The 15,403-nt window shown below is 42.2% G+C and overlaps 5 protein-coding genes across 5 annotated transcripts; 2 read left to right on the top strand and 3 right to left on the bottom strand.

Moving 5' to 3' along the window:
• Positions 1-2,304: 2,304 nt before the first annotated feature.
• Positions 2,305-5,460, bottom strand: FOMMEDRAFT_144521 (uncharacterized protein; the record flags this gene model as incomplete). Its single annotated transcript, XM_007262704.1, has 3 exons — positions 2,305-4,858; positions 4,923-5,054; positions 5,112-5,460. 3 exons carry the CDS (start codon positions 5,458-5,460, stop codon positions 2,445-2,447), a joined length of 2,895 nt encoding a protein of 964 aa, XP_007262766.1. The 3' UTR covers positions 2,305-2,444.
• A 387-nt stretch (positions 5,461-5,847) lies between these two features.
• Positions 5,848-7,453, top strand: FOMMEDRAFT_75727 (protein phosphatase methylesterase; the record flags this gene model as incomplete). The annotated part of the gene is made up of 7 exons (XM_007262703.1): positions 5,848-5,996; positions 6,067-6,386; positions 6,448-6,551; positions 6,611-6,807; positions 6,874-7,010; positions 7,098-7,258; positions 7,361-7,453. 7 exons carry the CDS (start codon positions 5,848-5,850, stop codon positions 7,451-7,453), a joined length of 1,161 nt encoding a protein of 386 aa, XP_007262765.1.
• A 409-nt stretch (positions 7,454-7,862) lies between these two features.
• FOMMEDRAFT_17039 (uncharacterized protein) lies at positions 7,863-8,591 on the bottom strand. The gene is made up of 2 exons (XM_007262702.1): positions 8,005-8,591; positions 7,863-7,942 (listed from the first exon to the last, which is right to left on the bottom strand). Exon 1 carries the CDS (start codon positions 8,562-8,564, stop codon positions 8,061-8,063), a length of 504 nt encoding a protein of 167 aa, XP_007262764.1. The 5' UTR covers positions 8,565-8,591; the 3' UTR covers positions 7,863-7,942; positions 8,005-8,060.
• Positions 8,592-10,453: 1,862 nt separating this feature from the next.
• FOMMEDRAFT_25764 (uncharacterized protein) lies at positions 10,454-12,127 on the top strand (the record flags this gene model as incomplete). The annotated part of the gene is made up of 13 exons (XM_007262701.1): positions 10,454-10,519; positions 10,574-10,583; positions 10,677-10,756; positions 10,811-10,907; positions 10,956-10,990; positions 11,045-11,075; positions 11,135-11,167; positions 11,222-11,298; positions 11,462-11,557; positions 11,607-11,679; positions 11,731-11,781; positions 11,898-11,924; positions 12,078-12,127. 13 exons carry the CDS (start codon positions 10,454-10,456, stop codon positions 12,125-12,127), a joined length of 726 nt encoding a protein of 241 aa, XP_007262763.1.
• A 2,945-nt stretch (positions 12,128-15,072) lies between these two features.
• Positions 15,073-15,222, bottom strand: FOMMEDRAFT_76545 (uncharacterized protein; the record flags this gene model as incomplete). The annotated part of the gene is made up of 1 exon (XM_007262700.1): positions 15,073-15,222. A coding segment is annotated over one exon (150 nt), but the record flags the coding sequence as incomplete, so codon positions are not given.
• Between the last annotated feature and the right edge of the window lie 181 nt (positions 15,223-15,403).

Raw genomic sequence — 15,403 nt, 5'->3', positions numbered from 1 at the left:
CAGTTGAAAATGACCTTTTTTGTATTCTTCTCTGCTTTCACTCATTTTTGAAAGGAATTTAATACTCTATAGAGTGTTGTATTCATAAAATGCTAGACTACAAGTACCAATTTACAGAGTGTAATATTATTGTGTTTTAGGGAAGTTATATATATTTTTTCACCTGTGCAATACTTTTGTCATATACTGTAGGAAGATTATACATGACAGAGGACTATAAATTAATACTAAATTCATAAGAGAACTTTATAAAGCTTTTTATATTAAAGGGAATCCCTCTACAGTATATTATCCTTAAACTGATAGTTAAACTGAGTATATTAATTAAGAGATAGAACAGTATCTCTACTTGTATATTAACTATAAGTAGTCAGACTAGGTAGAATAGATTTCTATGACTGAGTTTGTATATAACAATTAAGAACACTCTACTACAAAGTTCTCTCTGTTCTATGTTAACTCTAGAAGACACTCTGTAGGCTTTGAATCAGTTTTGACTAAGACTAGTATATATTCAGTTGAACAATAAGTTAAACATATTAAAGATGTTTAGGAACTTACAAAGAAAAGCCTGGACCAAACTGTTAAAGTTATGAAGAAGTACTATAATTATTATTCAGACTCCTCTATACAGTACAAGCTAGGAGATATAGTGTGTTTAGACTCAAGAAACATAAAGACTACTAGACCTACTAAAAAGTTTGATGACAAGTGGTTTAGTCTCTTTAAGGTTGACTCAAAAGTTGGAACTAGTGTATATAAGCTTAAACTACCTTAGGGATAGTTGATTCACCTAGTATTTAATAAGATTCTACTCAAACTATATGTTCCTCAAGTCTTTAATATTCAGAAGGCTCCTCCTCCTCCTCCCTCTAAACTTGTAGATAATGAGATTAAATACAAAGTTAAGACTATCCTTAACTCTTAACTCTACAAGGGAAAGCTTTAGTTCCTTGTCAAATGGGTAGGATACTAGGAAGCAACTTAGTAGCCTGAAAATAACCTTACTTATACTTAGGATACTGTTAGAGATTTCTACAAAGTTTATCCTAGTACTTTAAAATGACTGAACATTTTAAAAGGAACCTTTAGAGACTTTAACACTTTGCTTAAACAAAATAACCTTTAGATTCAGTTGTCCAGGACATACAACCTAAGGAGGGAGGTAATGTTAGGATTGTAGGATTGGACCTATTTCATTTTCTTCATATCTCTGTCAGTTTTGTGAAAAACCAACATTACTACTGGATTTTCATAATTCTTAACATCTTATCTATTGTTCTACAAAGTTTCATAGAGATTGTCTTAGTATTGAGTATAGGAGAGAGTTATAGAGATGTAAGGTAGTGTATACAATCATGACATAGCTAATTCATTTCTTGCCCAATATAGTAACTTGTGCCTCTTTTGTACAATAGCCTCTTAGCCTATATTCTCTGATACACAATGCTCTGTTAATTCTTCCTAACCTCTAATGTGTCTGTTAGCTTTGTAATATTTGTTCTTATTATTTCTTTGATCTTATTCTCAAGTTTTATTCCTTACTTTACTCTTGTTATTTAGTTATTATAAAAAGCAGTCTGTAGATATAGTAGTTCCTTAGTTTTTTGACTCTTCTCATATTCCTACTTGTTCTCCTAGCATAAATCCTAGCTGGTAGCTTTAGGAATATAGTTGGATTAAGGGCTGCAGGTCTACATTTGTAGTTTGAGAGTGTTATCAACCTAGAGAACACATCTCCCCTAACACTTACCTCTGAAGTACTAGTCAAGGGATGTGTCAGTATGAGTGAGCAAAAATGCAGAATAGTGAAAGCAAACACAAAGGATCATTTCATCGCCTATTTCAGACTCTGGAGGCCTGTAACTTTCAAGGTGACCAGAGTTCATCTGTGTAGAGTAGTAACAGCAAGAGGATGGGAAACAAGTTCCAGGAGTAAAGCACTGTACAGCCTGATCCACCCAACAGTAAACTTGAACTTGCTCAAGTTTATGTATGTATAGCAGACAATAGTATTGAGCCGATCAGCCTGAGATTGGACAATTTGACCACATTGATATTAGATCTTAGTTTTTAATACCTAGAACTCTGCTGTAGCATCAGAATCAAATCAATCACAAGATGGACCAATCTGTGCAGCTCACCCTGTTCTGATATGGAAAATTGATAGATTTGACTGGTGCTTGTATCGTTACCGCAATACTGAATATTTGCCGAAGATTAATATAGGATTACAACTCAGCATGTCCACACACATAGAATATGGAACCCAAAGACACTTATAATAAATTGTATACTATTTGTGCAAAAGTAAAGCGGAGATGATGAAACAAATGAAATCAATGCAAAGAAGAGAAAGAATCAGAGAGAGGATAATACAGTATAAGAAAATATTGTTACAGTGTGGTTAGACAACAGAAAAGAAGCGAGGAGATACGAAACTCTCAATGATGGTGAAGCTTATCCTTCACCTTCTCGACTATATGCTTCACGATTCCTTCTTTCTTACCGCTCCCGCTATCTTTATCGTCCCTAGCAGTTTCCTTGTTCCCCTTCCCATTCTCTTTCGCCGAAACCTTATCACCATTACCGCTCTTATCAGGCTCGCTGCCTTGTAATTGTCCTGCCCTATCCACCTCATCCGATCGTCGGCCGATGAAGCTCGACTTGAGCGCACCACCTTCGTATTTTTCTTGCAGTCCTTCGGTGCCGTGGTATCGCGTCCTTTCGAATCCCGGCGGAGGAGGAGTCTGGTCGGATACAGCTGCAGGTGCAGAAGTCGTCTTCGCAATGCCTGTACCCAAAGCTGGGGTCGCACTAGGACCTTTTCCCGAGATGTCAACCGCACGGACTGGAGTTGTAACTGCACCTTCGGAGGGAAGTGGAAAATCGCTGTCCGAACCGGACTTGGCTGGTGAGTCCTCGTTAGTGAGAGATGTTGGTCCAGGTCGCGTTGGCTTACTTCCTCCATCATACGTGGAAGTAACGTCTTTTGATGGCAGAGAAGCATCGTCGGAGGGTTTCTGCTTCTTTTCTTGTTTGGCAGAATACAGCGCGAGAGCAATGGCGGCTGCGGTACCACCTACAACTGCTGTCGTCGCAGCAGCACCTTGCTTGGATTTCGTCTTTGACTCGTCGGTGGTGGTATCGTCCTTCTGCCAACCGCGCGACTCATCTTTAGCAGGCCCCTTCACCTGCTTGTTACCAGGAACCTCCCCAGCTACAACGGCTTTGTCGTCAATAGCGCCTGGACGTCTCTGGACCGAACGATCATTAGTCGCCGCCTTCGAATCGGCCTGAGCAGCAGTTGGTTGAGGTGGAGAGTCAACCGACGACTTCCTCTTATGCTCCCTCTCAGCAGACGCAGCAGCAAGAGTGGCAGCCGCGGCTGCAGCAGCCTCATCCTTCGTTCTTGTGCTTTTTACTTTCTTGCCTTCATCGACCCCTTCTTTTTTCTCTGGCTTTTCTTCCGGCTGCACCTCGCCTCGTTTAGCATCCTCCACCTCCTTCGCGCCAACACCACCGCCGCCAACAGCCACAACCGTAGCAGCCTCCTTCTCCTGTCGCTTCATCTCCTTCTCTCTCTCTTTCTCCTCCTTCTCCACCTCCTTCTGCAACTTCTTCTCCTCCTTCTCCCTCGTTTTTGCCTCCTTCTTCATCTCCTTCTCTCGTTCCTTAGCCTCCTTCTGCGCTCTTTTCTGCGCAGCTTCAGCAGCAGCCGCTGCAGCGGCAACCTCTTTCTCCTTATCATGTCGTTCTTTCTCAGCATTCTTCTCGACTTTCTTTCTCTCTTCTTCGAGGCGCTTCGCTTCCTTTTTGGCTTCTTTGTCTGATTTCTTGTCTGCGGATGCGACGGGAGCTAAGACTGGAGGTGTATCCTTTTCTTTATACGGGTCTGTAGGTGGCGCAGACTGTTTGTCGTCAGCGAATGCAGAAGGCTCCTTCTTAGCCTCTTTTTCCGCAGGAACTGTGGCAGGTACAGCAGCACCAGCTAGGGGGGCATGCTTTTCATGTTGCGTCGCAATTTTCTTGTCATCTGCAGAAGGAGCCGGATGCGTCTGGTCTTGCAACCCTTTTAAAGCCGAGGTAGGAACGCGAGCATCAGGTTGCGCTTTGATATTCGCACCAAGGCCGCTTGTTTCGTTGGAAGTTATCTGTTCAGGAGCCCGGGCTGACGAACGAGAATATTCGTACGTTGCGCCTCCGAGTGTACCTATCCCTGCACCGAGTGCTGCAGCTTGCACAGCCTCTCTTTTCTTCGTAGAGTCCGTCGATGCGCCTGTCTCGGCGGGACGTCGTGCCTCTGCGCCTCCCCGGACAGGCTCTTTCGAGACAGGAGCGGGAGCAGGAGCGCCAGCAGGCTTAGGGAATGCAGCTACGTCGCTCGAGGTCTTCGCAGTGTCCTGAGAAGTGGGCTGCTCGACAGTACCTTCAGCCTTGTCCGCCGGCGAGGAACGTTTGTAAGCTGCACCGCCTAGAGTTCCTACACCTGCACCAACGGCAGCAGCCTCAGCCGCTCTTTTCTTCTTCGATGCATCCTTAGTCGAAGTCGACTCTACACCGGGGCGTCGACGCTCAGCAATGGCCTCAGTATCCTTTTGGTTCGTATCATCGTCATCGGAGGGAGGCGCATCAGTGATGATCGGACCGGGTGCGTAGGCCACGAACGCTGCGTAATCTTCCTGCTGTTGAGTCGTGGAAGATGTTTCACTCCTTTCCGGTGGAGGCGTAGTAACCGTTATGACGGGACCAGGCAAGTAGGATACAAAGGCGGGCTTCGCCGCCGTGGCAGACGGTTCGGATGCCCTGCGGGCTGCAATAGTAGATGCTGGAGCTTCGCGTGATTTCGATGGCAAATCTTATATGTAAATATTGCGGATTAATACAAGCCTTCTTCACGTATACATATGGAATTGACTTACTCAAATCAGTTGCAATGCCTGCAACGCCCATTTTACTAGGATCAAAGTCGCTGAACGTGCTTCTAGTCTTTCCCGAGGTCTGGGAAACATCAAATTTCTTCTCCGCCGCGGCGGAGTCCAAAGTGCCCACAGCTATAAGGCAGTAACGTTATATGCCTTTACAAAGAACAAAACGTTTGAACAACTAACCAAGGACAGAGCCGATAGCTCCGACGACTCCCTCCGGGAGGTACTGCGCGGCAGCATCTACTGCACGACGGACATCCTCGCGAGCCGCACCAAGCAATGTGTTGCTGTCCGTCTCCTCGGTGGTAGTCGTTGCTTTCTCACTAAGGCGGTCAAGTGGGACATGCGGATCACGGGGGAAGGTACCGGGTAAGCCCAGCTCGGAGGAAGAAGTCTGGGAAACAGCGGGTGGACTCGAGGCGGAAACGGCTCCTTCACGCAAGACTGGCGCAGGAGCAGAACCGAGCTCCCGAGCTGGCGTGTCATCTTTAGCTTCGAGTTGTGAACTTGGGGGAAGGACTGTCGATGCCATTGTGAATTGGATCGTTGTTGAGCTGAGACTGCTCCTGCTCTCAGAGGTGGCATGAGGGACTTATATATGAAGGGATAGGGGGAAGACCAGGGCGGAGTGAGGTCATCGACTCCATTCATCGTCTGAGACACTCCCGGTAGAGAACAGCCTAGCGTCGATTCGTTGACAGATGTTGCTCCTCGTTTCCATCTTTGGCCGTTAGATGACGGAAGCATCGTCGGTGGACAAATATGCATTAGCCAGTGCTGTATGACGTTGTTACATCTATAGTCTCACTCAGAATCTAGACCCTTATTATGTACAGGTGCAAAGTAAAGTAGAGCGTAAGAGGAAATGCGCACACGACTTGACGCGTCTCCTGCATACCAACCACACCGATCAATAATCATGTCGGACTTGCATCGTTCCGCTATGCTCAACAGAATGCCTCACCTCCCAACTGTCTCGCCCTATGCAGACGATGAGGAGGAAGGTGAAGGCAATGAAGAAGAAGAACAAGAAGAGAACGACTCTCTAGGCTCTCTGCCCTCCATCTCGTGAGCTCACTCAAATACTCTTCCGCTAGTCTCCCAAACCTAACTTTAGTATTTCCATCGGAACAAACAGTAAACCTCCTGGCACGAAAACAAGACACGTCCCCAACCCACAATTCGCACCCATCTCTGCCGCAGGCTACTTCTCCCAAGCAGCAGAAGTAGCCGTCCCCGCATCTGGTCTGTCTTTCCGCGTCTACTACACTCCACCCGCACTTGCATCAGGTGCATCTCAGAGAGATGGAACAGTGATGGTGTGTCACCATGGTGCGGGCTATTCAGGTCTTAGTTTTGCGCTGTTCGCGAAAGAGATTCAGGAGAGAACCAGGGGCGAATGTGGCGTTATGGCTCTAGACGCACGGAGACACGGTATGTGCATACAGCCACATCCAAGTTCGTGAACATCGTTCTTACATCGTCTCTTTTGACATAGGGAAGACAAAGCCTCTAGAAGATTCCAAAGATGACTCCGATCTATCAATCGAAGTCCTTGCAGAGGACGCATATAATCTATTTGCAACACTTTTTCCTAATCCAGCGGAAGCGCCTACCTTTGTCGTGCGTCCTTTAGTTCTTCCTATAAACTAAGAGGTGAAATTATTCAACCTATTTAAAAGCTTGTAGGGCATAGCCTAGGTGGTTCCGTGCTAGTTCGAGCCTCTGCACGTCTCTTCTCGGCAAAATACCGATTAACGGGTGTCGCGGTGCTTGAAGTTGTCGAGGGATTCACTCTCGATGCACTTCCACACATGCACACACTACTTGACACTCGACCAGACGGATTTGATAGCCTAGAAGAAGCTATCGAGTGGCAGTATGTATTCTCCTCAGACCTTTGTCAATATATCAAGATTGACTCATTTATTCCTACCTTTCTCAGTCTAACAAATCACACAATTCGGAACCAACTCTCCGCACGAATTAGCATTCCCTCACTCTTCGTGCCAAATGATTCTAATACTGGACCCAAGTTCGTATGGCGTACGCCACTCCGTTCAACCGCACCTTACTGGGAAAGTGAGTACCAGCGGCATTCACTTTCCCGCGCTGTTACTTTCTTTGTCGATATGATGACGGATGCGGAATGCTAATGCACGTTATTAGGCTGGTTCCGCGGATTATCGTCGTCCTTCCTCAGCGTACGCGCAGCAAGACTACTCATCCTAGCAGGAACAGAACGACTAGATAAGGAACTTATGATCGGCCAGATGCAGGGCAAGTTCCAGCTTGTCGTCGTTCCCGACACAGGACACATGATTCACGAGGTGCGTCTACTTCTTCTTTTCCTTTTGAGGTTTTCGAGTTCATTTTGCGTGGATACTAATAATGATGACTTGCGGCGGTGCATGTGTAATTTTTACTTGTAGGACAAACCGGATCGTTTGGCTGAGATACTTGTGGAATTTTGGAAACGGAATGAGAAGGTTGTGGTTGGTGTTAAGAAGGTTGGGGAGCTGTAGATAGACGGAGACTGGCAAAACCTAGTTGGAAGTCACATCTGTAGCAGTAGTGCATTGGATGAACTGGAATGTATCATGCGTATGATTTAGACACAGCCAGAGTATCCAACGAAAGTTAACGGAGTCGGGGAAGACAACCAATAGATCCGTTCTAAGTCGAAATCAAGCAACCTATAGGTTAATCACACAAACATTAGCATCTGCAAATACCGAGATAAAAAGAAAGGAAGCCGTACTTCCACAATCCAACGCCACGTTGCCTTCAAGAGCTTCCTTATAAAGCGAGAAGCCTGGCGGTTGGAGAGCAGGTTAAAGAGTCGTAGAAAGGGACAGAACTTGGTGAAACTTAGTGTCGACAGACACGTTTGTAAAAGTAGTGAGTTGGGTGAGAATAACTATACGTCGGGGGTTGATCAGACTAGAAGTAGCTGGAGATGCATTGCGTCAGGAAAAGACCAATAAGCAAGTTCTACGTCAAAATCGAGCAACCTGCGTGCGAGACGAGACATTCCATCAGCAATGTCCACAACTCCCAAAAAAAAAAAACATACCACTATTATGTTCTAATCTCCCCATTCCACATTCCACGCACCCTCCCCTCAAAGAATTAAAACCCCACCTCCACATCCCCTAGCTTCTTCACAACCTCAAACCCCTTCTGTGGTCTCCTCAACCTCCTCATCTCACTCTGACTCTTCACCTCCTCCTTATTAACATTCTCCACATGTACGAGCTCCTTCACAGCAAGGATCTTACCCGCAAACTCCGGGGAATGGGGGTGGAACACCGTTTGCATGCGTCGTGTGATACCGAGAGAGGCGAGTGTGGCCTGTTTACGCGTGCCTAGGGAGATGGCGGATCGTGTTAAGGTTATTTTATAGTAGCCCTTTTCCTTGTGGTCTTTGCTTTCGGTGGGATGGGAGGTGGAGGGAAGAGGTTCTGCGGTGGTATCCGAGGACGGGTTTGCGCTCGTGCTTGTGCCTGGTGCGTCGCTGTACTCGGAGAATTTAGATGCCGAGGATGAAGAAAAGACTCGAGATGAGGTAGCGAGTGGTCGGCGAGATGATGATGCTAGTTTTGTCAGACCAGAGACGCGGCCCGATGAAAACATGTTTCGTGTATCGTGAGTTAAATGTGAGGGAGGATAGTGCAGGTGCAGAAAGTAGAATTACAGAGTAAGGTAGGGAAAGTATAAACTCAACCAACCTCATGTAACCTTAATTGCCTTTTTTGGCCTCACACTTAGACAACGAAATACCATCTTCCACACACTACAAATTAAAAATGTAATTCCATCAAAATATTTGTATTTAAAGTAGCTACAAATTGATGGTTTTATTTTTCAAAAATATTAGAAAATGCCTGACTTATTTCCAAAAGAAGCTTTTTTTGACTCAAACACTCTAGAATGTCCTTAGCAACATTCTGGCAAGAAAATAACTTTTTTTGAGTTTTTAGGTTTTTGATTTTTGCCACCTCGGGTAACTATAATATTACAAATAATCACCTTATTTGGTATATACATAATCATTAGTCATTATTACAGCATCTATATCCACATGACTTCTGTACGCTACCAACACAACTCAGTCAATAATGCCCCGCCGAAAGAAAGTAATACAAGCTAGAACACAAAACCTGTACAGTAAAGGAGGAGCTGTAAGTTAGCTCTGAGTGATTCATGAAGAAAAAAATTAAAGAAATTACTTACAGTCCAGGAATGAGGACAATGTTGTCCTTATTGACAATATTCTGGACAACATTTTAGACAGTGATGATATTTTGGCTGACTTATAAGTGTAAATACACAATGTACTTTCTACTTGACATATTTAAAAGCTTTTACAATTTTTCTTGAGACTGAGACGAAAAATCATATCTTCACCACGATTTTTGCCGCTGGGGTCCTTCCTAATGGAGTAAGTGGCTGTGTATTCAGGGTCGTGCACGTGATACCTTGGGTTTGTCGAGTTTATACTTTCCCTACCTTAACAACAGTTAATAATTACGTAATAATACAGCGATTTTTCTTTCGGTATCGGTTGAAGGTTCATTCCAAACCAAAACAGTATATTAATATCATCTATGCCATTCCGACTGTTTAAATCACTTCAGGATGTCTCTCTACTGTGTTCACCTTGTGTGAGTTCATCATATCTTCGCATTAGTTATTTTATACTAACAAAAGTTTTGAAGGCCATGCAGCAATTTTTTCACACCATCCCGTGTAGTTGACTCCTCTATCGGATTCACAAGGCGGTGACTCTTATAAAGTTAACATCCCTGCATCCCAAATAGTATGACAGATATAAGCTACACTGTGCCAGCCCTAAATTGAGCTATTTGCAGGCGCTGTATGTGCGATCAGATTTCGAGGAGTACAGATCGTTCATCTTGCTGTGCTAAATCTTGATTACTGGCTTTACATATGAGGCCTGACGTTTCAGAAACAGTTGGATTCCTTGATCCGATCCCTTGAAAAATACATATGACAACAATCTGCAGAGACATTAGTACAACTATCAACATGATGCGAGTCAAGCGGATCGTAGCAATGTGTGATCAGATTTTGCTTCTGATACAGAGTTGCAGCCAACCACCCGATGAAATCGAACTGAAATCACAGCAGTGTTTCTGTTTCACTCAGTCTCGACAGCACCCCATTAAGGTTTTGAAGCTGCACCATCAAGTAGAGCTTGTAACACGGGGCAGTTATGGAATGTTCTATGTGCTAAATTACAAGTAACCATCTAATGACCTTGACTCCGTCCATGAGATACTCAAGATAATGCCATCAACTAGAACCTAAAGAAGGCTGTTCTATGTAATAAAACTACAGTTGGAGGCAGTGCAGCTTGTTTACCCGATCTGGTTGACTGCACGCCGTGCACGGCAATACAGAAAAAATCCCGCTGTTCACAATATATAATCACATTCACTCGTGAGCGAATGATCTGACTGCTTCTTTCACGTCCTCTCACTACAACCATCTGTATCTCGATGTCCGCCCTTCAGCTGCAAAATGAGAGTTATGTAGAGTCCGGAATGGGTGACATGATTCTTCGTGTATGCATTCGATTTTAAACGCATTGACTCTTCTGACGATGTGCCTTTTGACAGCGTTTTACAGGTGTGTACCAGACAAATTGCATGGTGTATCATAAGTGTAACATACAATTAAACGAGAGTTGCCCATAGTTGCCGCACTAACGCTTGCTGTAAGATTGCAAGAACTTTCCGTTACAACCCGGAGATAAATATCTGCCACAGGTTTATGAGTGTCTCATAACTATCGAGGGAGAGGTGTGCTTCTGAATATAGATACTGCTTCTTGATTGCTCAGAATTCCATTGTCAGGCAGAATTTATATGGCCATCCCGGTTTGCACTTCCAAAAGCACTCTATTTTGCAAATCGTTATTTGCCAATAGCCTCAACAGCCCTCATAACATATTGTAAGTAATCCCTATATCTTTTCAAGTTATTAATGTGTTCACCTCAAGGCCTGCCAGTACTTGTTTCTGACACCAACCACAACGTTAGTAGAAACCGGCAAACACTTTGAAGAACTATCTCACCAACACTTTCCTAGAATTGCAAAGTTGTTCTAGTCATTGCCACCTGTAAGTTAATTATTGGCTCGAATATTAATGCGATTACTTTAATTATGCGTGCGTCACAGTATTGGCCTGCACGTGCTATTTTTGTGCAGAAGGTGAGTTGTCTACCATTGTTCGGAAATTAGTATCTGTCATTAACAAGTATCTAGTATCGCTGGGCTTGCGTGCATATGCAGTATGGGGACTAAATCGAACAGTTCTTATCCTCCTGGTAATCATTGCAATTGTAGGTACAACTTACTACTAGTAGGACAAAGGTATTCATTCTAGATTGGCCTTGAAGAGTAGTGGAGTTGGCGGTTATTCCTTTGCAATATTATTATCTTTACCTGCCACCAGTAGGTTTCCTCTCCTCTTTCATGTCAAGCACAACTGACTTACTATGCCAGCCTCCCCTGTCCATCTGTTCCATTCTGGGTGCATTTTTTTCGAGAAAAATACATATGGTTGGAAGTTATGCCTTATTCTTGTTTCTAATGCAACAGGTGAGGAGTTTAACGCCTTTCATCAGCTTTCTCCATATCTGATACCTAGATCACACTTGATGTTCGTCTCATCACACGGGCAGTCGTTTTTGGCCTCCTGTTGGCAAGAGCTATTAAATATTGTAGGTTCATAGGTTGTTTTCCTGACAAATGCGTCCACTGAACAAACACAGATCGTGAATCAGGGTTATTCGGTGATCTTCTGAAGGAAATGCTGACTGGAGGTCTGTTATCCTTGAATTTATCGTTTTTACCTGTTACTGAGCATATACATACAGGGGCCATGTATTTCTTATGTATTATCTGTTAGTTCTACTTAAAGGCGCTTACCCTATTTCAGATGAGATTAATAAACATATAATTGCAGGTATGGGATTCACAAATATGATGCTATTACTTTATAAACGGGTACAACATACTTCCTACCTTTCTCTGTGTTGCACTGATGCTACTGTGTAATAGGGCCCTTTAAGTGAAATTCTCTTAACGTATGATTTTGTGGTGCTTGACTATAATATAGATGCTGAAGCCCATAGAATAGGCCACAAGCAGTCCTCTGTTGCGTTATAAGCAATCGTCTTCTCTTACAAATTCGGCGAGTCGACCGCAGACGAATGACTGCCGAAGTCTCGGTTCAGACCCAGGCAATAGAATTCAGGTCGAACCCAAATACAGTGGCCGCGTCAACAATCTTCTATAACGAATCGTCTCTCGTATACCAGGCAGTGACGTTGGCTCATCAGATGCAATAATACATGTCGGTCGGAATAGCTGAAATGAGTAGAAAGGATTTAGCATTGACCTTTGTTCCGGATTAAACAGCTACACCACAAGTTCATCACGAAAAAGTCGCAACACTTGTATTAGATTACAACTAGGTATATTTTATACTTTTTGTAAATTTTGTTGAAGCAATTATATTCTTCATAGGGGGTTTCACAAGTTAATTATAATTTGATACAAGTACAATGAGAATCTAGAACAATTATTGAAATTATTGATATTAATTATGATTGTACATATTGTCAAGATATATAAGTGATCATAACATACCTCCCAAAATAATAATGTTAAAATATACTTATTATTTTTTGACAGTATAGTATTATCTTACAATATATACAAGTCATTACAAGCATCTGGATAGATTGCTTCTGCTTTGCATACAATTTTGTATCAAATAATTAATAAATGTAATTATATTTAATTATTTAATACAAAAAGATAGTGAATATTATATTATTTCTACAGTCCCAATCCCTGCACCACTAGCAGCCTCTGCCTTGTTCTTCTGCAAGCAGAATTTGCATCAGTAAAGGATTAATGTGTTCTTAGGCTGTATAAAGTAGTCTTTGTCACCATGCCTTGGTTGTTGCTCAGTCCCTGCAAGTTGAATTGCAAGGTTGAGCAGGTTTTGGAGGTTGAGGCTGTGCCTGTGAAACAGGCTTAGAGTGATTTAGAAAGTGACAATAAGAAAGAAAAGATTGATACACAGTGATGGTGTGTAGCAAGTGTGAGTGGTGCATACAGGTTGAGATCCAGAGTGTTGGATGAGTTGATTCAGACTGTAGGCAAAACTGTGTCTGAGTGTGTGTACTCTACAGTTTATCCACAGTGTCTAATAGGAGGTACAGTAAACTGAGTCATTGATTGTAAGGTGTATCTCTAGGATGTTCTGGCTCAAAAGGTGAAGGTGAAGTGGAAGGCAGACAGACTTGGCTGAGTAGGGAGTAGAGGGCTACTGCTTCTGTTTGAAATGGTGTCATGCACAGTACTGGGGAAAGTAAATGCATACAGTGTGGACCCATCAAGGGTGATGCCAAGCATGGAACAGGTGGGGAAGAATGTGTGCATTGGGTTAGAGAGAGGATTGTACCTTTGGAGTAGTTGTACATGGACATTGTTGCAAGTGTGTGATTGTTGATTGTTGCTTGCACTGTAGAGTAGGAAGAAGCATGCAAATTATTAGCAAATTTGTTTAGTATTGGTCAAAAATGCAGATGTGCAAATGCAAATGCAAAAAGAAGACAAGTATAATAAAAAGGAGGACAACAAAGGAGAGGCAATGTAAGAGGCAGAAAGGGAGACAAGAAGTTGAGAGGAGAAGGATGAACAACTATTGTGCAAGTTATTATGAAGTGGACTGGCTGCTTACACTTTACACTGAAGGACTGTGTAGCCAGCTGGGTTGTGTTGTCACAGGATCTGAGGTTCAGTACAGGCAACACAGTAACAGATTAGAGAGACAAATACAGTAATGTTTATTGTCTAGGTGGTTGCAGCCAGTGTGCCTGCTAGAGGATGCTTGTAGGCAGAGGACTGAGCTGGAGAGAACAAAAGAGACAACATAGTGTTGGGGGAAATGGTTGGGGAAATGGTGGAGGTAGGAGGAAAAGGAGTGACAAGTGTAAGTGTGTCATTATATGCACTCAATCTTTAGTATTTGATTACATAATCACTTTGACATATAGTTTAAAAGTAAAACCAGATTATATTATAAGTCTAACAGAGTGATTGTTAACAATATTAATATATATAATTGCATATTATCTTACCAAAAGTACTATAATCAACTTACAAGTATAATGTATTACTTTTATAAGTATTATAATCAAACAACTACTGTTGTATATTAATTTATATACAATTTTAACATATTATAATAAAAGTTAAGTACTTGTGTCTCACATATAATATTGTAGTAATAATGCTATTAACATTACTTGCTTTAAAAAACACTTGTAGTATAATACAATTCTTGTATAATTATTACATTTATATACAATTGTTATAATTTAATTATGTGTCAAGTATAATTGTTATTTTAGATTGTAATAAATATATAACTACATTATTAAATTACATTTGCTATTATTAATTACATTTGTTGTGACTTTTTCATGATGTTAGAGGGACAAGAGTGTTAGTAACAGTATAGAGGGGACCTGAAGGCTCAGTAAGGGGACCCAGGCTACAACTATCCTACACAACAGAAATACAGAACACAAGCACCAGAACATAGTCAGAACTTGTAGAACAGGCAGAGAGAGAGAGTGAGACAAGAGTAGAGTATATAGAGTGAGCCTAAGAGTTGTCAGGAAAAAGTCTTAATTATTATATACTCTTATATGCATATATAATATGTAAAAAAACAATATTATCCATAATGACATTTATTACACCCCTCATTGGATAAGATATATAAAAGATACTATAAGGTTGTAATAAGACAGATTTATATTATGAGAATTAATAAACATTACATGTCCTTACAATGGGGATATAAGAATTATAGCTCTTAGGAAAGTCTATAATGGTATATATTGCACCCCTCTTCTGATATGGCATAATACTTCTTCTGCTATCTTATAATCCTTAAATAAGTTAATTTACAGCTTATATCTTATCTGAATGGCTTATTATACAATATATATTTTATTTAAATATTTTATTCTTTACTAACAATGCTGAACAGTACATAATATTAACACATTATAACAGAAATAAAACTATCACTACCTTAGCAAATCACAACAACCGATAGACGTACCATGGGTATTCATCTCCTTGTGCTCTTTCTTCCTCTGCTTCACGAGTTCGCCCCAGTATTTACGTTCCTCTACAAACAGTGAATGCCATTGGTATGAGATCGTTTTGGAGAGGTCAGCTCGACACAGATGTCGTGCAACCAGGTTGTCTTCTACAGGTAGTGCAGCCTCTGCTTCGTTCTTTTTCAAACAGCATTCGTGACAGAAGACAATGAATGCATTCTTGGGTCATTTGATGTGGTCTTAGTCACTAAGACTTAGTCGTCACTCGGTCCCTGCAAGTTAAATTGCGTGTGCC

The sequence above is a fragment of the Fomitiporia mediterranea genome (assembly GCF_000271605.1).
Source record: "Fomitiporia mediterranea MF3/22 unplaced genomic scaffold FOMMEscaffold_2, whole genome shotgun sequence".
NCBI classification, from domain to species: domain Eukaryota; kingdom Fungi; phylum Basidiomycota; class Agaricomycetes; order Hymenochaetales; family Hymenochaetaceae; genus Fomitiporia; species Fomitiporia mediterranea.
This window is presented reverse-complemented; position numbering and strand designations above follow the sequence as displayed.

Excerpts from the sequence above, each read along its gene's own strand:
- FOMMEDRAFT_17039 (XM_007262702.1), bottom strand. The coding sequence starts at position 8,564 with ATGTTTTCATCGGGCCGCGTCTCTGGTCTGACAAAACTAGCATCATCA.